The sequence below is a fragment of the Narcine bancroftii genome, chromosome 3 (assembly GCF_036971445.1).
Source record: "Narcine bancroftii isolate sNarBan1 chromosome 3, sNarBan1.hap1, whole genome shotgun sequence".
NCBI classification, from domain to species: domain Eukaryota; kingdom Metazoa; phylum Chordata; class Chondrichthyes; order Torpediniformes; family Narcinidae; genus Narcine; species Narcine bancroftii.
The window spans coordinates 81,855,509-81,878,904 of record NC_091471.1 but is presented as its reverse complement, the minus strand read 5'-3'; the positions used below and the strand labels follow the sequence as shown (position 1 = coordinate 81,878,904).

General features: G+C 41.8%; 1 protein-coding gene across 5 annotated transcripts in view; it reads left to right on the top strand.

The window, feature by feature from the left end:
* The window catches only part of il6st (interleukin 6 cytokine family signal transduce), a 98,051-nt gene that overhangs the window by 34,092 nt on the left and 40,563 nt on the right, over window positions 1-23,396 (top strand). For all 5 annotated transcript variants that reach the window (XM_069924410.1, XM_069924413.1, XM_069924409.1 and 2 more), the window contains 4 exons: window positions 7,146-7,232; window positions 8,770-9,075; window positions 10,414-10,531; window positions 13,621-13,793. In XM_069924410.1, the coding sequence (XP_069780511.1) occupies window positions 7,160-7,232; window positions 8,770-9,075; window positions 10,414-10,531; window positions 13,621-13,793 (670 nt within the window). In that variant the 5' untranslated portion in view covers window positions 7,146-7,159. The remainder of the gene's footprint in view (window positions 1-7,145; window positions 7,233-8,769; window positions 9,076-10,413; window positions 10,532-13,620; window positions 13,794-23,396) is intronic.

The window sequence follows — 23,396 nt, the reverse complement described above, 5'->3', positions numbered from 1 at the left end:
GAAAAATTTCAATTTGGACCGATTTTCACTATTTGGATTATAGCTTTATATACTAATCCTCTTCTTCTTTGGCTTGGGTTCGCAGATGAAGATTTATGGAGGGGTAATGTCCATGTCAGCTGCAGGCTTGTTTGTGGCTGAAAAGTCCAATGCGGGACAGGCAGACACGGTTGCAGCGGTTGCAAGAGAAATTTGGTTGGTTGGGGTTGGGTGTTGGGTTTTTCCTCCTTTGTCTTTTGACAGTGAGGTGGGCTCTGCGGTCTTCTTCAAAGGAAGTTGCTGCCTACCGAACTGTGAGGCGCCAAGATGCACAGTTTGAGGTGATATCAGCCCACTGGCAGTGCTCAATGTGGCAGGCACCAAGAGCTTTTTTAGGCAGTCCTTGTACCTCTTCTTTGGTGCACTTCTGTCTCGGTGGCCAGTGGAGAGCTCGCCGTATAACACGATCTTGGGAAGGCGATGGTCCTCCATTTTGGAGACGTGACCTACCCAGCACAGTTGGATCTTCAGCAGCGTGGATTCGATGCTGTCTGCCTCTGCCATCTCGAGTACTTCGATGTTGGAGATGATGTCGCTCCAATGAATGTTGAGGATGGAGCGGAGACAACGCTGGTGGAAGCGTTCCAGGAGCCGTAGGTGATGCCGGTAGAGGACCCATGATTCGGAGCCGAACAGGAGTGTGGGTATGACAACGGCTCTGTATACGCTAATCTTTGTGAGGTTTTTCAGTTGGTTGTTTTTCCAGACTCTTTTGTGTAGTCTTCCAAAGGCGCTATTTGCCTTGGCGAGTCTGTTGTCTATCTCGTTGTCGATCCTTGCATCCGATGAAATGGTGTAGCCGAGATAGGTAAACTGGTTGACCGTTTTGAGTTTTGTGTGCCCGATGGAGATGTGGGGGGGGCTGGTAGTCATGGTGGGGAGCTGGCTGATGGAGGACCTCAGTTTTCTCCAGGCTGACTTCCAGGCCAAACATTTTGGCAGTTTCCACAAAACAGGACGTCAAGCACTGAAGAGCTGGCTCTGAATGGGCAACTAAAGCGGCATCATCTGCAAAGAGTAGTTCATGGACAAGTTGCTCTTCTGTCTTGGTGTGAGCTTGCAGGCGCCTCAGATTGAAGAGACTGCCATCCGTGCAGTACCGGATGTAAACAGCGTCTTCACTGTTGAGGTCTTTCATGGCTTGTTTCAGCCAGCACAAATAATGACAAATGGTCTGATTTCATCGGCTTTTACACTATCTCAATCAACTAGGCAAGGCTGTCCTTTTTCACCAGCGTTGTTTGCATTGGTAACCTTTAGCTCAAGCTGTTAGGCAAAATTTGGATATTAAAGGTATTAAAGTAGGAGAACAAAAATATAAGATTAATTTTTTTGCTGATGATGTTTTATTATATTTAACATATCCTAAAGAATCTTTGAGGATGCTGCAAAATTTTTTACATGAATATGGCATATTGTCAGGTTATAAGGTTAACTGGGAGAAGAGTGAAATATGGCCGATATCAAATGAGGATTATTTAGATTGTAGACAGATTACTAAATTTAAATGGTCTGATAAGATTAAATATTTAGGAGTTATAGTTAATAAAGATTATCATGACTTGTATATTTTGAATTATATGCCTTTGAATAAGATTAAAATTTACAGATATGGAAAGATTTGCCATTAACTTTAATTGGGAAAGTAAATTGTATAAAAATGAATATTTATCCTCCTATACAATATCTTTTTCAATCAAGTGGGATTCTGAATACATTTTTAAAAGAATTAAATAAAGTAATTCGATTATTTTTATGGAAGGGTAAATTATCTAGGGTCTCTAAGCATAAATTAACGTGGCAGTATAAATGGGGAGGACATCAATTACCTTATTTTCAAAATTATTATGAAGCAGCTCAGTTGAAATTTTTTAATAGGTTGTTTGATGTTCAATAATCACCAGTCTGGGCTAAAGTTGAGTTGGATCAAATTCTTGAAAAAGAAATGAGTCAATTTATTTACAAATGAGTCAATTTAACTTTGTTGTTACAAAAATATAATTTACCAGTATTAAGACATATATTGGATACTTGGTATAAGCAGGATCAGCTTATAGGTTCTAAAGGGAAAATTTTGACTCAATCTGAATAAACTAATTCTGTTTTCTTTAAATAATCCTTATTTGAAAAATTGGAAATTGAAAGAAATTAGTATTATACAGGATTGTTTTGAGGTGGGTAAATTTTCGACATTTAATAGATTAGAAGTGAAATTTGGTATTTCTACAAATTCTATTTTAGCTTATTATCAAGTTTGAGATTTTTTGCGAATACAATTCGGTAAGAAATTAAATTTTACCAAGTTAATCTAAGTTCGAGATTCTAATGGTTGACAAGGACACGAAAAAATATGTATAGGTTCTTGCAAGAAAAGATGGATAAAGTTGGGATAGATAGAATAAAAGAGAAATGGGAGAAAGATTTAGATATTGAATTATCTTGGGAGGAATGGTCAAATATGTGTATGGACAATGTTACAAAATTAATTAATGTGAAATATAGTATGGTTAATTATAATTTTATTCATCAATTATATTTGACTCCTAAGAAGTTGAAGAAGTATGGATTTAGACCAACACAGATATGTGTTTTAGATGTGGAGAAAAGATGGGTACTTTTGTGCATTGTGTATGGGCATAATAGTTGCCCATTCAGAGCCAGCTCTTCAGCGCTTGACGTCCTGCTTTGCGGAAACTGCCAAAATGTTTGGCCTGGAAGTCAGCCTGAAGAAAACTGAGGTCCTCCATCAGCCAGCTCCCCACCATGACTACCAGCCCCCCCACATCTCCATCGGGCACACAAAACTCAAAACGGTCAACCAGTTTACCTATCTCGGCTGCACCATTTCATCAGATGCAAGGATCGAAAATGAGATAGACAACAGACTCGCCAAGGCAAATAGCGCCTTTGGAAGACTACACAAAAGAGTCTGGAAAAACAACCAACTGAAAAACCTCACAAAGATAAGCGTATACAGAGCCGTTGTCATACCCACACTCCTGTTCGGCTCCGAATCATGGGTCCTCTACCGGCACCACCTACGGCTCCTAGAACGCTTCCACCAGCGTTGTCTCCGCTCCATCCTCAACATCCATTGGAGCGCTTACACCCCTAACGTCGAAGTACTCGAGATGGCAGAGGTCGACAGCATCGAGTCCACGCTGCTGAAGATCCAGCTGCGCTGGATGGGTCACGTCTCCAGAATGGAGGACCATCGCCTTCCCAAGATCGTGTTATATGGCGAGCTCTCCACTGGCCACCGTGACAGAGGTGCACCAAAGAAAAGGTACAAGGACTGCCTAAAGAAATCTCTTGGTGCCTGCCACATTGACCACCGCCAGTGGGCTGATAACGCCTCAAACTGTGCATCTTGGCACCTCACAGTTTGGCGGGTAGCAACCTCCTTTGAAGAAGACCGCAGAGCCCACCTCACTGACAAAAGGCAAAGGAGGAAAAACCCAACACCCAACCCCAACCAACCAATTTTCCCTTGCAACCGCTGCAATCGTGTCTGCCTGTCCCGCATCGGACTTGTCAGCCACAAACGAGCCTGCAGCTGACGTGGACTTTTTACCCCCTCCATAAATCTTCGTCCGCGAAGCCAAGTCAAAGAAGAAAGATGGGCATATAAGAAAGTTAAACTTTTTGGTGGAAAAGTTATTAAATTTTGGGGAGATTTATTTACAATCGATTTGCAAATGGATTCAATTATGTGTGTACTGGGATATATAAATGCTGTTACTTTGGGATTGGTTGATAAGTCACAATTGGCATTTCTGCGGTTAGGGTTAGCGGTTGCAAGAAAATGTATAGCGATAACTTGGAAAAATTATGTGGAATTGAATATACAAAGACGGCATAATGAATTGCAATAGTGTTTATATTTGGAAAAAATAACTTGGGATTTGCAACTTTTTTAAATTAAAATGTGGAGTTTGTATTTGGATTGTATGACTATTGATCTTAAGTAAGAGTTATGTAAAGAGTTGACACGTTGATTAATTAATTTTAAATGTATAATTTTTTTAAGGCTCCAAGGGGTGAGGGAGGGTGTCGAGATGATGTAGTTAGTAGAGGGAGGTGAGGGGGGTTATTATGATTACAAGTATTATTTTTTATACTTTTTCTTTTTTTTTATATATCTGTATTTGTATCTTGTATTTTCTTTTTTTAAGATCTTGTAAAATTCTTAAATAAAATTTTTAAAAAAAGAAAATATGAAGCCAATATTTACAACAAGTTGGTTTGAAAATTTAAGATCTCATTAGCTTAAATAGTGGTTCTCGGTTTCATCGTGGTTGATTTGAATTTATATATTCATTGATAATCTCCTTTCTTCTTTCTTTTTATGAGTATTGGGGAGGGAGGGATTAGTTTATATACCACATGCATTGTCTTTTTGTGTGTGTGTGTATATATATATATATATATAGATAGATAAAAAATATATTATATATATATATATATATAGATAAAAAATATATTATATATATATATATAGATAAAAAATATATTATATATATATCTATATATATATATATATAGATCTTTGGCTTGGCTTCGCGGACGAAGATTTATGGAGGGGCAATGTCCACGTCAGCTGCAGGCTCGTTTGTTGCTGACAGGTCCGATGCGGGACAGGCAGACATGGTTGCAGTGGTTGCAAGGGAAAATTGGTTGGTTGTGGTTGGGTGTTAGGTTTTTCCTCCTTTGTCTTTTGTCAGTGAGGTGGGCTCTGCGGTCTTCTTCAAAGGAGGTTGCTGCCCGCCGAAATGTGAGGCGCCAAGATGCATGGTTGGAGGCGATATCAGCCCGCTGGCGGTGGTCAATGTGGCAGGCACCAAGATATTTCTTTAGGCAGTCCTTGTACCTCTTCTTTGGTGCACCTCTGTCACGGTGGCCAGTGGAGAGCTCGCCATGTAACACGATCTTGGGAAGACGATGGTCGTCCATTCTGGAGACGTGGCCTACCCAGCGCAGTTGGATCTTCAGCAGCGTGGATTCGATATATATATCTATCTATAGATATAGATAGATATATAGATAGATATATAGATAGATATCTATAGATATATATATCTATAGATACATATATAAAAATATGTATTGTGGTTTTTAAATTTTAAATATTCAAAAATATTCTGTGTGGAAGGTGGAAGGAGTCTTGAATGATTTTGTGCACCTTCTTCAGACAACGATCCCAGTAGATCACATTGATTGGGGGGTGGAGGGAGACTCCATTGATCCTCTCTGCCACGCTTCTGGTCCTGAGGATTGACCTCCAATCTGTTTCTCAGCAGCAACCATACCATATTGTGATGCATCTGGCCTGGATGCTCTCAATAGAGCTCCTATAGAAGGTTGATATAATGATGGCTGGTAGCCTTGCTCACTTCAGTCTTCTCAGGAAGTACAGTTGCTGTTGCACCTTTTTTATAAGTGAGGAGATGTTGAGTGTCCACAATAAGTCACTAGTTCACGTTGAGAATCTGGTTGTTAGTCTTGCTCCATTGCATGAGATTTTCCACCTTTTCTCTTTAGTGCGACTCATTGTTGTTGCTGATGCTTCCAACTAGAGTTGTGTCATCTGTAAACTTGATGACACTGTGGCTGGATCTAGCGATGCAGTCATGGGTCAGTAGCATGACCAGGAGCAGTCTGAGCACACTGTCCTGAGGTGTACCAGTGGACTCAGAGTGACAGTGTTCAACATTCTGCTACTGACCTGGACAGACTGTGGTCTTTCCATTATGCTTATCTGTAGTATCTTTAAACATATCAAAATAACCAAATTATCTTTACAAGAGCTTTACTAAACAAAATTTTACTACTGTAATCTCTCTATGCTTTTCCTATCTATTTACCATTTCAAATGTTTCTATACCATATACCCACCACCCTCTCTGTTTGAAAACTTGGCCCTCAAATCTCTTTTAATAGATTTAAATTTAAAGTGAGAAGAGCAATGTATGTCCTCGAGTTTAAGACTCCCATACCCTTAAAGCAAGACCATCAATCCAATTTATGGCTCTTTTTAGCTTCCTGTGGTGTAATGAGATCATTTCCTCCTTGGTAACTAAACCCCACCCCCACCCCATTCCAGATAGACTCTTGGTTAATGTCATAAGCACTCTTTGTAGCACTACTATGTTCTTTCTATGGTTTGACCAGAACCGCACACAATATTACCAACTGTGGCTTAACCAATATTCAGCAACAACATGATGTCCTAACTTGTGTACTTTGCTTGCTTGCCTTCATAGGCATATGTATTAAGCATCTTTTTCACTACTGTATTACCTCTATTCCACTTTTGTTGAGTAAGGAACTTATAGACCATGTTAATAATCACTTCTAAAGTTCTTGCTGTTTACTACATATGTCCAGCAAGTATTTATGACTCAAAATTCACAACCTCACAGTTATTTGTATTAAATTCCATCTGCCTTCGTACAGCCTAATTTTTCTGATGATCTGTTTCCCTCTATGTTCTTTGATAACCATCCTTGCTATCTACAACTCCACCAATCTTCATGCCATCAGCAAATTTGCTTATCAGGCCACACACATTCTTACCTAAGTAATTGTTATTAAAAATGGTAGGGAATGAGAGAGAAGTAGAACATTTCAGAGAAATAACAGCCAAAGAAAGTCTGCAGACACTGTGATTGTAATTTAATACACAAAAGTGCTGGAGAAACTCAGCAGATCCTGTAGCTTTTTTTAAATGTAGCTAAGGTATGTAGCCAATGTTTCAGGATATGAGCAAAAGGCAAACAGGCTCCCTCCCCCTATCACTTCCCAGGTTTTTTTTTCCTCTTCTACCTTCCCACCCATCTCCACCTATATGACCTCTTGAACATGGGCCTGTGTTCTTGCCTCTCCCTCCACCAATTTTATTCAGGTGCCTGCCTGCTTTTTGCTCATACCTTGATGAAGGGCTCTGGCCCAAAACGTTGGTTATGTATCTTTGCTGCATAAAGAACCCCATGTGTCCTGCTAAATTTCACCAGCACTGTGTATTAAGCTGAAGAAGGCAATGCTGTCAATAATGTGATTAAAAGGCTGGAAGTTCTAATGATGCTTTTTTTTTTCTTTTTTTTTAGTTACCACCTGAATCATGTTTCTCCTGAGGGTTTGGTGGCTTGTGTTGATGCATCTATCCATACAAATCAGTGTATGTTTAAGAACTGGTGAGTGTTAAAGAAAATGCCTATAAAGAATTATTAAATTAGGTTTTCATTGAGTGGCAATCGCTACACAACACCACTCATTTGTGCTGGTGCACAGAAGGTTCCTGGATTTGTACTCCACAGCGAAAGTCACCCATTGTACTTTGTGGTCAAGATGATGTGCGATTTTGAATAGATCATGCTGGAGTTGGTATTCCTATGCATTTGCCTTGTTCTCCTTGAAGTTGTCTGTTTTGATTTGATGTCAGAGTAACCTTGGCAGGTAACTGTAGCACATTCTGCTGCACTCTGAAGCCAATGTCCCAGTGGTAGAAGAAATGAATCTTTAGTGTGATTCATGGTTTATCGACCAAGCTGCTGCATTGTTCTGGATCGTTTCAAGTTTCTTAGGTTGTTGATGCTACATTCATCCAAATGGCTGGAGGGTATTGCATCACACTCCTAACTTGTACCTAGTAAATGATGGAAGGACTTTGGGGTTAGGGGATAAGTAACTCACTGCCAAATACCTAAGCTCAAAATATTTACGAAGCTCATGCAGTTATGTTTTTGGTCATGGCTGTCCATAGGATATTGGTATTTTGGAACATAGTGATGATTGAACTTTCCTGTTGGAGATGGTTATTGCTAGGCACTCGTGTGTTCTAGGCACATATTATTTGTCACTTATCAACCTGTGATTGAACATGGTCTAGAAAACTTTATATCTTGCTATGCACAGGCTTTAACTGGTTGCTGGAAATGCTTTGTAGGAAGAAATAACTGGTGTGAAAGAGAAATTCCCAGTGGAAAAAATTAATGATCTGAAAGATTAACTTTTTTTCCCCCCACAGTTGTTTCCTAAATCATGATTTCTTACAGTATTTTATACATTCCAGTATTTTAGAGTGATGATTTTGTCTTGCTTAAATTCAGTGCTTCCAAAATTGTCTTTTAAAATTTGCCACCAAGACATTTTCCTGTAACTAAAAAGAACAGTATTTATGAATACAACAGTTATTTGGCCTGTCTCTGTGAAAGAATATTATTTTTTTCTTACATTAATAATCCATGATGTATAATACAATGAGATATGAAAAAGAATATTTAAATGTTTTTAAAAATCTCTGGAATGGCTCTTGGCATAATATACTTTTTTTCAGATTATTCCTTTGCATTTCCTTATAAGTGTGGTGGCACACATAATTGATGGTCAGGCAAACTGGGTCCAAGTGTCACGCACGTGTCAGCGGAGGAGCCACATCAAAGATGGCGCCGCAGGTTCGTCTCCTCCGGCAGAGGCTCCGGGGCCGCATGGGCGGCGCGGTGGCATCACACAGATGAGGTTTCTGGCATAAGGGGTGGGATCTTCCAGGAGCCTTAAAACGTGGCGTGCAAAAAAACACTTTTCAAGTGCAGATGAGCCCACTGACTGCTGGTCTCATTTGTTCACTAGGCACTCTGCGACATGGATATGTTTTACTCTTTGAGAATCAGTGTGTTTCATTTGCATTTGTAGCATGTAGATTGTAATGATGTTATTTCTTTCCATTGGCAGACAATTTTTTAGAAGGATATGCATACATTATTCCTGAGTCACCAGTAATTAAAAATGGATCTCAAATAGAGGCATCCTGCATTCTTAGTGATACCTTTGTAAATGAAAATGGAGTGGACGCAGACCAGATATTTTGGAAATTGAAGGAAAACAGAATACCAAAAGACCACTTCATCACAGTTAATAAAACGGTATCCAATGTAACATTGACCATTTCCACTGTTGGTGTTGCACTTCTGACCTGCAATGTACAACGCAATGAGGATCAAATAGCAACTGTCTTTGGAATACAAGTTAAGACAGGATGTAAGTGTTTACCATGGGTGAAAGTGTGAGAGATAAAAATTAAATATCTTTTCCACGAGTTTGTGTTTCACAGTGTAAATAATTGGGATTTCAATTACCGACAGGTAAAGAGTTATGTTTAGACTAATACTTTTCACTGTGTTCCATTGGAGTGATGGCATAGCAGACCTCCCATTTTGCCAATTGGTCAATAGCTATTGCAGGGCACAAAGAAATGCACATGGCCGCTAGCAATTTAAGCTTAATATATAGGCAAAATATCTGGTTCAATCATTTTAAGTTCTCATGCATTTTGATATCTTTCCAGATATTGAACAGATTGTTCTATCCATTACTTTTATGATTTTCTTCTTTCACCCGGCATTTAACAAATAGTAATAATTCAGCATTGTTCTGACTTTACCAATAAGTTTCATCAATGGGCAAATTCATTATTGTCCTTCAAATGATGATCCAAATGCAGTTCTCTGACAAGATGGTAAATATTATCAGCAGGGGTTGGGCAGTGGGAAATATTGGTAGGCTTACAGTTAAATTTGTATAAATAAATCCACTTCAATGATGAACTGAATGCATTTGGGAATTTGAACGTCATCGTTTAGTGGGTGGGGAGGGGGGGTGGGAAAGAGGGAGGGGGAAAAAAGGGGAGAAAATGACACTGTGTCTATTCAAAAGGGGAATGTTAATGTGTATTTTGGTCAATATGGTTCATAGTGTGGAAATTTTAAAAAAATTAAAAAAAGAAAATCAATGCCAAAAGAGATGATATTTCTTTATGAATATTATGGTTTGCACTAATTTCAGACAAATATTTAAACTTTTAAAGATTGATGTAAAATAGTATTTTATTTGAAGTTGATAACACTGAAAAGTAGATAAGTAGCACAAATTATTTTTATGGATTAATTTTAAAGAGTAGCTGGGAGATGAGTAAGAACCCAAACAACTACATTTCTAGCATGTGATATCTTGTCATGGTGTTAATGAGCTGGGAATCCTTCAGAAAGTGGAAAATATCCCTGGTAACTTTGCAAAAGCCAGTTAAACTTCCTAGGTTATATAGGAATTATACGGTCAGCAGGCTGTTGATTAAATGTTGGACAAAATTGAAGGATGGAATTATATTCTTGTAGTTGCTAAGTTACAATAAAGACCTCAGAAGTCTGTAGCGAATTGACAATAGCACCATGGTTCAGGGAATTAAAGGATATAGGATAGTGTCAGTAGGGTGATAGATACTGCAAGGAAAAGCTGAGATTGCAACATGTTAGATTTTATGATGTTGAACATTTTTGATGAGAATCTTAATAAAATGTACTTGTTTTCATTTCTTTTTAGTGCTTCCAGAGAAGCCAAAAAACTTGACATGCATAACATATTTTAACATCAATATGACTTGCTTCTGGGATCCAGGAAAAGATACATACTTGCCAACCAGTTACTATTTTAAATGGTCGTGAGTATGAAGTGGTTTCAAAAGTTCATTTTGGGTTTTTACAGGAATGTTAAGGATGATGCATTCTTTGCAAGCCCACAGTTTAATCCAGGAATAAAAGACAACAGATTAATCAGTAAAGAAAACTTAGTCTCTTTCTGTCAACTTCCTGAAGTACATTGCAGCCTTGAAGTCACATTTATTTCTTAGATGCACTTTAGACTACATTTTTTTTTCTCATATGATGTCTTACTCCTTAATTGGTTACCTCCAGATTTTACTATTTCTGGGCTCTCCTCATTGGCTCTTTACCTTCTGCTTCTCATCGAGCTCTATCAACACTTCATTTTTAACATTAACATGTTTGGCTTTAAATTCCTCCATAAACCCATCCCTTATCGTGCATCATTTTTATCCACTTTGCTGCTAATTTTCACCCTGACCTCAAATTCACTTAGTCCATCTCTGGCAGCTCTCTCCCCGTTCTTGATCTCTCTACCTCCATCTTGGGAGACAAGCTATCTACATCATCTTCCAAAATTTACCAATTATCACAATTACCTCAGCTATAACTCTTCACATCCTGTCTTCTAAGAATATTGTTCTCATTTCCTCAGTATCCATTGCATTTGTTCCCAGGATGAGGTCTTCCTCAAAAATATCCGAGATATCCTCCTTTCAAAAAACATGACTTCCTCTATTGCCATCAACTCAGCCCTCACCAACATCTCTATATCTCCCTCATCTGCTCTGGCCCCTTCTGCCCCAAAATCCAACAAGGACAGGATTTCCCCTTGTCCTCACCCACCATCCCACCAGCCTCACATTCAGCATATTATTTTCAGCAATTTCTGCCATCTGCATATGATCCCACCTCAAGACATATCTTCCCCATCCTTCTCTGCTTTTTATAGTGACTGCTCCCTTCGGGATTCCCTTGTCCACTTGTCCCTTCGCATGAATCCCCCCCTCGGTACCTTCCCTTGTGACAGCAAGAAATGATACGTGTGCCTGCACCACCTCTTCACCATCATTTGGGGCACAAGTAGGCCTTCCAAGTGACGCATCGCTTCACTTGAGGTCAAAGTCTACCTCTGGTGCTCCTCATTTGGACTTCTCTGTGTCGGTGATAATGGGCGCAGACTGGGAGATCATTTCATTGTGAACCTTCGCTCTGTCTGGCTCCTTAACTCGAGCTTCCCATCCCTTTCTATTCCCTCCTATCAGAGAGCACCCTCTCCCCCATCACTTCTCTTCTGCCCTCCCATCAGTACCAAACTATGAACAATGTCTGTTAGCCTATGCTCCTCCCTCTTGCTATGCCTTCAGCAAAATGCCAGGAATCATTACACATTTTAATCATGGTTGACATTCCTTTGGACTTTCTGTCTTTTTCAGCTCCTTTAAGATTCTTCTTAACATCTTTCTCTTTGACCAAACTTTCTGGTGCTAATTTCTGATTCTTGGGAAAGCTCCTGTGAAGCACTTTGTAATTAATTTGTGGATACAAGCTTTTGTATGAGTTGCCTTTATTTTTTTTTAAATTGACTTATCAAAAACAGTTTGTACACAAAAACAGGTCTTTCAAGGCACCAGCTTTTTGGCTGGCTACATTAGTCGCATTTACCCGTATTAGGTCAGTAACCTATCCCTAATCTACTCAAGGGCTGTGTCCTTCCTATACTTTAGCAACAAGACTGCATACGGTATTCCAAATATAATCAAGCCAGTGTGGGAAAACTGCAAAACAACCTACCAACCTACAATCCATCAAGGCAAACATGTCTGCCTTGTTGCACTTTCAGGGAACTATAGACTTGAACCCCAAAGGTTCTCTGTTCAACAATATTCCTTTGCAACCTACCATTTCCTATATGTGTCTTAACCCTATTTAACATTCCAAAACAGCTTCACATTTGTTAGCCAGTGTTATGCTCATCTAATATTGTCTGCTGTAGCCTTAGAAAACTTTCCTCACTATCTACAATAATACAGTGAAACCTCATTAGAACGCGATTCGTTAATCCGCGGTATCGCTTATAGCGCGGGTGTCTGTGGACCCCAAATGTTGCAAATAAGTTGATTAAAATTCAGAATACCAATATTAAAAGAATGTGCTTGCTTTCTTTCATTGAAATTGTTAGTTATAAGCCGCTTTCAGGTGGAATCGCTGGGAGAATGCAACTCTGGAGCCGTCCGTGGGTGTCTGCGAAGGGACATTCAGGTGGCAGCGCTGAAGCGGTGTTCTGCCACCTGAAAGGTCCGAAGCGGGGAAAGGTGCTATGGAGCAAATGCCAGCTCCTGAGTTGGGGCAGCTACATGACAGCATGACAGCCCCCCCCCCCACTGCCGACAGCCCCCCTCCCCGCTGCCGACAGCCCCCCTCCCCGCTGCCGACAGCCCCCCTCCCCGCTGCCGACAGCCCCCCTCCCCGCTGCCGACAGCCCCCCTCCCCGCTGCCGACAGCCCCCCTCCCCGCTGCCGACAGCCCCCCTCCCCGCTGCCGACAGCCCCCCTCCCCGGCGCAGGACGTCCCGTGCCAGGAGGGTGGGCTGTTGGCAGTGGGGAGGGGGGCTGTTGGCAGTGGGGAGGGGGGCTGTCAGCAGTGGGGAGGGGGGCTGTCAGCAGTGGGGAGGGGAGGCTGTCAGCAGTAGGGAGGGGAGGCTGTCAGCAGTGGGGAGGTGGGCTATTTAGGTTTGATTATCCATGGGCATTCTGATGTATATGCATCTGTTCTGCAACTCAGCTGTAATGCGGTATGAAATCTTGGACTGCAACTAGTCCATTCTAATGAGGTTTACTGTACTCAATTTATGTCATTGCCACGTTTACTGATAATTCCTTCTAGAATCACATGCAAGTTGTCAATGCACATCACAAATAGCAAAGATCCCAACATTATCCTTTAATACACTACTGGTAACAAATGTCCAATCAGAAAAGCAACTTTCCACCACCACCTTCTGCCTCCTATCACCAAGCCAATTTTGGATCCAATTAACAAGTTTGTGTTTGATCTCATGTGCCTTAACATTCTAGGACTGTCTATGAAGGAAATATAGATATTTTACCTTACCTTAATTATCTTGACACATTTCTTTTTTTTTCAGAATTAAACCTGGAACTGTACGGTCACATAAGTTGCCACCTGATGTGAATAATTCTTTTGCAATTTTATACCCAAACATTCATTATTTTGTTTCGAATACTATGTGGGTTCAGGCAAATAATTCTTTGGGAATTTCAAAATCTGATTTGATAAATCTGGATCCAGCTGATGTTAGTAAGTATGCATCCAAATATTCTGGAGACAACTTTATTAGCATTTGTGGCCAGTTCATGCATAGTACTTGCAATGTTGAAGATGTATTTATTATTTATTATTACATTTAAATTTAGACATGCATTTTGGCCTACATGTCCGTGCCACCCAATTTACACAAAATTAACCAACACCCCCAATACATTTCAAACAGTGAGAGGAAACCGGAGCTCCCAGGGAAAACCCAAGCAGACACGGGGAGAATGTACAAACTCCTTACAGACAGCATGGGATTCTAACCCCAGTCCCATTTGCTGGCGCTGTAAAAGTGTTGCGCTAACTGCTATGCCAACCTTGCCATCCAATGACATTCATTTTTCAGAAAGTCCTAAATGCAAACAGGTTTTGACAAATGAATATATCCAAATCCCCTTGTCCCCTTTCAGATATTGTTTGCCCTTTTAGAAAAATCCATGTTTTTTTTAAATTTCCAATTATGAATCTTTTATACAGCTTGAATGCAAGATTGATGCCAAATTTGATGACATTTTCAATTTCTTCAATTTGTTTCCAGTTTTTTTTACATATACTGGGCAACATCTCATTGATGTGATTTGATCAGCTTTTTATTTTGAACCCTTCGAAGATGAGCTATCTAATTTTTCATGACATTTTGAAATTTTAAGAAAATCAGTTTAAATCTTTTTTTTCAAGTCCTTTCCCAGGTTTGTTGGGTGATTCTGCAGGCTCTTGTTTCATTTTATAAAACCCACTAATACTCTCGACATCTCTTGAGTACTAATAATCAAAGCTAAGTTTCTACCTTGTATATACTTTGAAAGGTTTAATTCTATATTGGTAGCTGGTTAATGTTCAAAGTTGTAAATTATTTTCTCTCTTGATCCAAGTGTGTTTGAAATTAATATATTTTCCAAGCATTGTCCACCTATGCCTGATATGCACTTTCCTTGTGATTCCAAAAATTCACAAAGCATATGACCAACCTGGCAGTCTGCTGTCAGATCAGCTTGCTTTTAAAAATAAATGGGACATTTGTCTTTCTCCAATCAAATATCATCAAGGATAAGACGTCCAGCGGCCGGGTTGGCCGGCGGCCGGGGGACCTGGGAAGCGGCTGGGGGAGACAACCAAGGGATCGCGGTCGGGGGAGATGGCCATTAGGGGAGACTGCCAGGCGACTGGAAGGGGGTGGGGGTGAATAGGCAACACAATTCGGATGGGCTTTCCGAAATCCGGAAAAATTCCAAAATTCGGAACACACTGTCCCCCAAGGGTTCCGGATAAAGGATAGTGTACCTGTACTTTCAAATTATAAATTTTCTGAATATTTCACTGCCATCATCATACCAACTGGATTTAGTTGATACTTTTTCATTTGAACCCATCTTATAAAGTTTAATAGGTAACATTTATAATAAGTTATTAAGATTGTAACAAATTTTAATGACAAAATTTGAGGGGCCTGGAAAGAAGAACTTCAGTTACATCTTCCAGAGTAATTATGGTAGAAGATTTTTTTGATTGGTTAATACCTCTTCAATACGTGCTCGTCATTCTTTGATTCAATTTAAAGTGGTACATTGGGCTTATATGTTGTAAGTCAAATTGGCCCATATTTTTTCTAAAGTTGCTCCTATTTGTGGTAGACGTAAATCTGAAATGGCTTCTCCAACTTGTATGTTTTGGACATGCCCTATGTTGGAGAGGTATTGGATAGATATTTTAAAGACTTTGTCAGCTATACTGGATATCAGTTTGCAACCTAACCCATTGACTGCTCTTTTTTGGAATTATACTTCCAGACGTGGGACGAGTTCCCACTTCCACATATCAAGTTGTAGCCTTTTCTATATTGTTAGCTGGAAGAACTATCTTATTTAAATGGAAAGATTCTAATCCACTTACTTTGACGCAATGGTGCTCTTAAATTATGTCATGTTCAAGTTTAGAGAAATTTAGGAGTTGTATATTTGATATTTCTATTAAATTTGAGGAGACTTGAAGATCTTTTATAAATTATTAGCACATGACTTGGTATGACTATTTACCCTTCTGGACTATATTTAATTTTATTTCTTTTCTCTTTGTTGGTGAAGACCAGGCAATTAATTTTTATTAATAAATTCTCAGGATAGGCTGCCCAGTCTTTTTTTTTCTAGGTTAGGTGGAGTTTCACATAAAAATAATTTTTTTTTGAAGATTTCTGTTTGAGGAGATGAGAATTTATTTGTTAATTGTGGTGTTGTAGCGTTCGTGCTATGCAATTGTGGAGAAGAACGACATGCACACCAAAGCCTTGGAAAATGAGACTGGTTTATTGCCCTAGCCACCGCGGTTATATGGGCCTTGCGGTGACATCAGGGCCCCGCATCATCGGAGCACTGGCGTGGGATTGGCCAGCGTTCCCGCCAGAGTTCTCCATCCTTGTGCCATGTGGAGGTCACATGGGAAGACGGCCAGTGTCACCCCCAGGTCCATGCGGTTGCCGCGTTCATCAGCCATTTTGTGGGCCGGTCCGTGTTTCCATGCGTGGGCCACTACACGACCCATCCACCAACCTAGAACCATTAGCCTTAGGCGGCCTGACCCTGCATCATGGGGAGGAAAGGAGACTGGCTCATCATAGTCCAGATATGCAGCTTTCAGGCGGTTGACGGTAAAAGTCTCCTCTTTACTGCCAATGTTGAGGACGAAGGTAGAACCATTGTCACTAATGACCACGTAGGGCCTTTCATAGGGTCGTCATAAGAGTGTCTTATGTGTGCCCCTTCTCATGAATATGCACTGACAAGTCTTTAGGGAAGCTATATTTGGGCTGGATGTGCGGTGGGTGTTGCCGCAAGACCAAAGATCCCAGTTTTTGCTGCAAGTTATCACGAATTGCTGTGGAGTCTTCCGGGTATTTATTGGGGGCCAGAAACTCTCCGGGGATGATTAAGGGCACACCATAGACTCTCCACTGTCAAGGCATTGGTCCTCCTTCGGCGCAGTACAACTGGGCCATCAAAGCTGCCTTAAGGTACCTGTGGAAGCATTCCACCAACCTGTTGGCCTGAGGGTGATACGCCATGGTATGGTGGCTCTGTGTCCCCAGAAAGTTAACCAGTGCTGCCCAGAGTCCAGAGGTGAATTGTTTTGTGCCCCCCCCCCCACGGAAGACACCCATGTGTTAGAGTGCCACAGTGCAGGTTTCTATCAGACAGTGGGACCACCTCCAGCCACTTTGTGGAATGGTATCTTGCCCTACAGAAAACCGACAATGGCCCCACTACATTGATGTGTACATAGCTGAACCTGCGCCGTCCCGGCTCTCTGTGGGTGCTCTCCTATGAACCTTCACTTTGGAGGACTGACAGTTCATGCAGATCTTGGCCCACTAGCTGACCTGTTTATGGAGAGTATACCAGGCAAACCTGCTGGCCACCATTTTGACTGTGGCACGGATTGCGGGGTTCGCCAGGTTGTAGATGGCCTCAAACGTCTGGTGCCTCCATGCAGCCGAACGAAGGGCAGGGGCTGCCAGTAGAAACGTCGCACAGCAGTGTCAGGTTACCTGAGGCTGGAGACGGCTATCCTATACACGGGGATCTCAGGGTCCTGCTGTTGTGTTTGTGTGAGGATCACGTAGTCGACTTCTTGGGGCAGGGCGTGCACTGACTCAATCATGGGGCGTGACAGAGAGTCGGCTACCACGTTGTTTTTCCCCGCGATATGTTGAATAGCGTGTGATAAACTCGGACATGTAGGACAAATGTCACTGTTGTCAGGCCAACAGTCAGGTCTGATACCTTGTGGAAGGTGAAAGTTAGCAGCTGAACACACTGAATTTCTGGCCTTTCAAAAAGTAATGGAAATGTCTGACTGCCAGATACAGCTGTATTTGAACTCTGGTGGTGGCGTGGGTGGGTGGGGATGGGATGTGGAGGTGCCTGGTGAAAAAGGCCACTAGCATGGCCCCTGCAGCTGTGTTGGAGGTGTCAACTGTTAGGGTGGTAGGTGCCTCCTGTCTGGGGTGGATCTTTGATGTTCTGGAACACCCTGGAAGACTCATCATCCCAAGTAATGTCTTTTGACTTGCCTATCATCAACATGAAGAGGGGGTGCATGATGCATGCCACTGCTGGTACAGGCTAATTCCATGCATGGCTTAGTGAAATACTGGACCGTCTTAACCTTCGATAATGCTCCAGAATGTTGATGTTCAGACCGAATTGGCATTTCGAGAGGTTGATAGTCAGCCCGAACTCACTCAAATGGGTGCACACTAGTCTCAGTTGGGCGGTATGGTTTTTGCAGCTGAGGCTGGTGATGTGGATATCGTCCAAAGAGATGAATGCAAATGGGAGATCCCGGCCCACTGCGTCAATCAGCCGCTGAAAATGTTGTGCTGTGTTCTTTAGACCTAAGGGCATGTGGAGAAATTCAAATAAGCCAAAGGGCGTTATGCTTGGCAGTCTTGGGGATGTCCTCGGGGTGAACTAGGATTTGGTGGTATCCCCAGAAGAAGTCCACCCATTCCCCATTCAGATTAGTGGCAAAGTCTTCAATGTGGGGCACGGGATATCTGTCAGGCGTGGTGGCCTTGCTGATTTGGGCACTATGTGGAGGGGAGAGGCCCAGGGACAGTGGGAGTGTCACATAATCCCCAGTTCCTCCATTTTCTTAAACTTCTTTGCCTGGCTGAGCTTTACGGAAGGGAGACGGCATGCTCTGGCATGGAGAAGGGGACCCTCGGTCAGTATGTGGTGCCTTATCCCTTGCTTTGGCTCAACCATGGAGACCTATGGCACTACTGTCGAGGGGAACTCTGCCAGGATGTGGACAAATTCATTGTCCGAGTGTTATAGAGTCCAGGTGAGGGGTCGGTAACTTGGCTTCCCCCAGAGGCAGAGTCTGAAAGGTTTTGGCATGCACCAAGCGTTGTCCTTTGACACTGCAAGCAAGCAGTGGTCTTGAAGGAACTCAGCCCACAGGAGTGGTTGCACCACTGCCACGAGGATGAACATACATGTAAAGTGGCTGTTGCCAAAACAGGAATGGTGTGGATCCCAAAAGTTTGAATGGAGGAACTGTTGGCTGCCCTCAGTGCTGGTCCATTGTGGGTGTTGAGGCCTACAGGGGTAGGACACTTATCTCAGTGCCGGTGTTGACCAGGAAATGCCTGCCCAACAATGAATTCTAGATGTAGAGGAGGCTATGACATGGTGCAACCGTCGTAGCCATCAACAATGGTTGGCCAGGGCGTTTCCTGAAAACCCACAGGCTGGGTAGTATTGACGGTCCTCTGCGCCCCATCATTGATGGTAGTAGCATAGCTGTTCTATGATGTGCACTTGCCTCTCAGCTGGCCTTGATCTCACTAGGGGCTGTTTGTGGGGCTTGCTGATGTGGTCTACGGCGGTGCTGGTGTCTTTCTTCGCTATTCAGAGCGTGTCCACCAATCTGCAACCCGCCGAGGCTGCTGAAGTCTTCATCCGTGAGTAAGAGTTGGAGGTAGCTGCTCCAGAAAGATCTGCTCAAAGTGCAGGCAAGGCTTATGGCCCTGGGTTAGATTGACCATCTTGCTGATTAGGGCAGATTGGGCCCGCTCTCCCAATCTGTCGATATGCAGCAATTGGGTGAGAGCCCAAAAGCGAGAGTTAGTAGCTCTTTGAGGGCTGCGAATTTGCCTTGCTCTGGAGGCTGCCTTAGGAAATCTATGACCCTTGCCGGTGTGCCCTGATCGAGGGTGCTCATGACATAGAAGTAGCAGGTGTCGTCGGCAATGTGGCGAAGCTAGAACTGAACCTTGGCCTGCTCAAACCACATGTGTGGCTGCGACACCCAAAACAGAAGCCTGAGAGAGACTGCAGGGATGGTCACTGGCTCCGCCTGATCTGTCATCTTCGGGTCTAACTGCCACTGGCGCTGGCATCAGGGCCCGCGTCATCAGAGCACCAGCCTGGGATTGGCCAGTGTTCCCGCCAGAGTTCCCCATCTTCCCGCCATGTGGAAGACACCTGGGATGACAGCTGGTGTCACCCCCATGCAGTCGCCACCTTCGTAAGCCATTTTGGTGGCCGGTCCGTGACTCTGCACGCGAGCCGCTACAGTGTAATGCAATATGTTATATGATATCGTATAGTGATTTTTGGTTTTCTTCTTGATGGCGTACTCCGAGTAATAGAAAGATTGAAAGGCCAGAAGAGATAAAAGCTTAGAAATGATAGAGGGAGGGGATAGCTCAGGCCCCAAAATGTCGCTTATGTATTTTTGCCATAAAGAATGCTGCATGACCTACTGAATTTTTGTGTATTAAGCTACGATCACAGCATCTGTAGATTTTTATGTTTAACTTCAATTTTTCAATAGTTTTTTGGACCACAAAATGTACTTCAAAAACTCTACCTTTTGCATTCTATCCTACCTGAAATCTTTTGCCAGTCCTTGGTTTTTGATCTTTATGCACAATGCAATAATTTTCAAGATAATTTGTTCAAAGTTCAGGTTTATTTTCAAAAAACATATACGGCATCACCCTAAGATTCTATTTTGGGCCAGGCAGAATTTCTACTTATTAATAGTATGAAAAACAGCTCAAGAAAAGATATGTATACAAAAGAGAGAAATATAAACAAACTATGCAATACAGAAGAAAAACTTAATATTTCATAATAAATATGTGCAAAATGAGAGTCCTTAAATGAGTCTCTGATTGAGTTTGATGGTGGTATGGTAATATCTGTTTTTGTACCTGCTGGTATGAGTATTGTGACATCTATAACTTTCCTGATGGCAGTAGCAAGAACAGAACGTTATGGGTGTTATGGATCCTTGATGATTGCTGCTGTATTTTACATTTAAAATCCTCCAGTCATTTTTTGTGAACCACAGTACAGCACAGAATCAAGCCCTTCTTGACCATGTCAAACTATTATTCTCCCTAGGGCCACTGACCTGCATCCTGACCAATCCATGTACTTTTCCAAATTATTCTTAAAAATTAAAATTGAGCCCACATTCACCATTTCATTGGGCAGCTCATTCCATGCTCCACCACTCTCTGTGTGAAGTTCCCCCTAAACTTTTACCTGTAACCCAAGTCCTCTGGTTGGTATCTCACTTTTACTCTGCCTATCCCCCTCATAATTTTAAATACCTCTATCATATTCTTTTATGCTCTAGGGAATAAAGTCCTAACCTGTTTACCCCTTCCCTGTAAGTCTGTTCCTGAAGTCCGGGCAACATCCTAGTAAATCTCTGCACTCTTTCTATCTTATTGATATTTTTCCTGTAGTTAGGGACAAAACTGCACAAAATACTTCAAATTTGGCCTCACCACTGACTTGTACAATTTTACCATAACATCCCAACTCCTATACTCAATATTTTAATTTATGAAGACCAATATGACAAAAGTTATCATTCCAACCCTATCTACCTGTGATGCCACTTTCAGGGAATTGTGTATCTGTATCCCCGGTCCGTCTTTTCTACTCCACTCCTCACTGCTCTACCATTTACCATGTGTGTCCTTTCTTGGTTTGTCCTTCCAAAATGCAACACCTCACACTTGTCTACAGTAAATTCCATCTGCCATTTTTCAGCCCATTTTTCCACTTAGTCCAGATCCCTCTGCAAACTTTGAAAGCCTTCCTCACAGTCCACTACACCTCCAAACTTTGTGTCATCTGTAAATTTGCTGATCTAATTTACCACATTATCATCCAGATCATTGATATCGATGACAAACAGCAATGGTTCCAACACCGATCCCTGAGGTACACCACTAGTCACAGGCCTCCAGTCACCATTCTCTGGCTTCTCCCGTCTAGCCATTGTTGAATCCAGTTTACTACCTCCCCAAGAATACCTAGCGTCTGAACCTTTCTAACCTCCCATGTGGGTCCTTGTTAAAAGCCTCACTAAAGGCCATGTAGACAACCTTTCCTTCATCAACTCTCCTGGTAACCTCGAAACTCTATATAAGATAGGTTAAGCACAACCTACCATGCATAAAGCCATGTAGATTATCCCTGATCAGTCCCCAGCTATCCAAATACTTGTATACCAGATCCTTATGAATGCCTTCCAAAAACTTGCCTCTACTTAAGTCAGGTTCACCAACCTATAATTTCCAGGGTTACATTTGAAGCCTTTTTTAAACAACAGAACATGAGCTATCCTCCAATCCTCTGGCACCACGCTTGTGGCTAAGGACATTTTAAATATTTCTGCCAGAGCCCCTGCAATTTCTACACTTGTCTCCCTCAAGATCTGAGGGAATATCTTGTCAGGCCCTGGGCATTTATGCACCCTTATTTACTTTAAGACAGCAAGCATCTCCTCCTCTTTAATTTGTATAAGTTTCATGGCCTCACTGAATGTTTTTCTTACTTCCTTGGGCTGTGTCAGTTTCCCAAGTAAATACTGAAGCAAAAAAAAACCATTGAAGATCTCCCATCTTTTCTGGCACCATACGTAGCCTACCACTCTGATCTTCAATGTGACCAATTTTGTCCTTTGCTATCCTTTTGCTCTTAATATACTTGTAGACATCCTTAGATTTTCCTTCATATTATTTGCCAAAGCAACTTCTTGTCTTTCTTTAGCCCTTCTGATTTCTGTCTCTCTTTTTTTATATATGCCTCAAGTACCTCATTTTCTCTGTGTTGCCTATACCTGCTCTACACCTCTCTTTGGAACCAGGTTCTCAATATCCCTCAAAACAAGGCTCCCTATGCCTGTTTATTTGCCTTTAATCCTAACAGGAACATGTAAACTCTGTATTCTCAAAATTTCACCTTGAAGGTCTTCCAGTTGCCTAGCAAATCCTTTCCAGAAAACAACTTATCCCAATCCATTCACTCCAGATCCTTTTTCATTTCCTCAAAATTGAACTTTCTCCAATTTAGAACCTCAACCCAAGGGCCAGACCTATCCTTTTCCATAATTAACTTGAAACTAATGGCATTGTGATCACTGGACCCATGAATGGAAGAGGTATGGAGGACTATGGACTGGGTGCAGGTCATTGTGACTAGGCACAAAAAAATGGTTCTGCACAGACTAGAAGGGCCTGTTTCAGTGTTGTAATGTTCTATGGTTCTATTTGTCCTGGTCTAAACACATTAATGTTATGGCCAAGAAAGCATATCAATGCCTCTACTTCAGGCTAAGGAAATTCAACCTGTCCCCATTGTCTCATTCTCATTTTTATAAATGTTCCCTAAAAGGTATCTGCCCAGAAGCATCAGAGCTTGGTATGAGAGCTGCTCTGCCGAAAACTCCAAGAAGTTGCAGAGAGTTGCAAACACAGCCCAGGCCATTATGCAAATCAGCCTCCCTTCTAGCTTCCTACTGCCTCAGGAAAGCACATTAAAAGACCTATCCAATCATGGTCATTCTCTCATCTTCCCTCTCCTGTCAGGCAGAAAATACATAAGTTTGAAACGGGTAGCATCAGATTCAAAGACAGCTTATTTCCTTCTTGCCTGGATAGCATACAAGTCAAAGTTTTACGACTGTATCTCGCTACAAGTGACAACAGTTCAGTTCAATTCTGACATCTCTCTTACTCAAGGCAAGAAGTAACCTCTTTACAGATAAGTTCAGGACTGCATT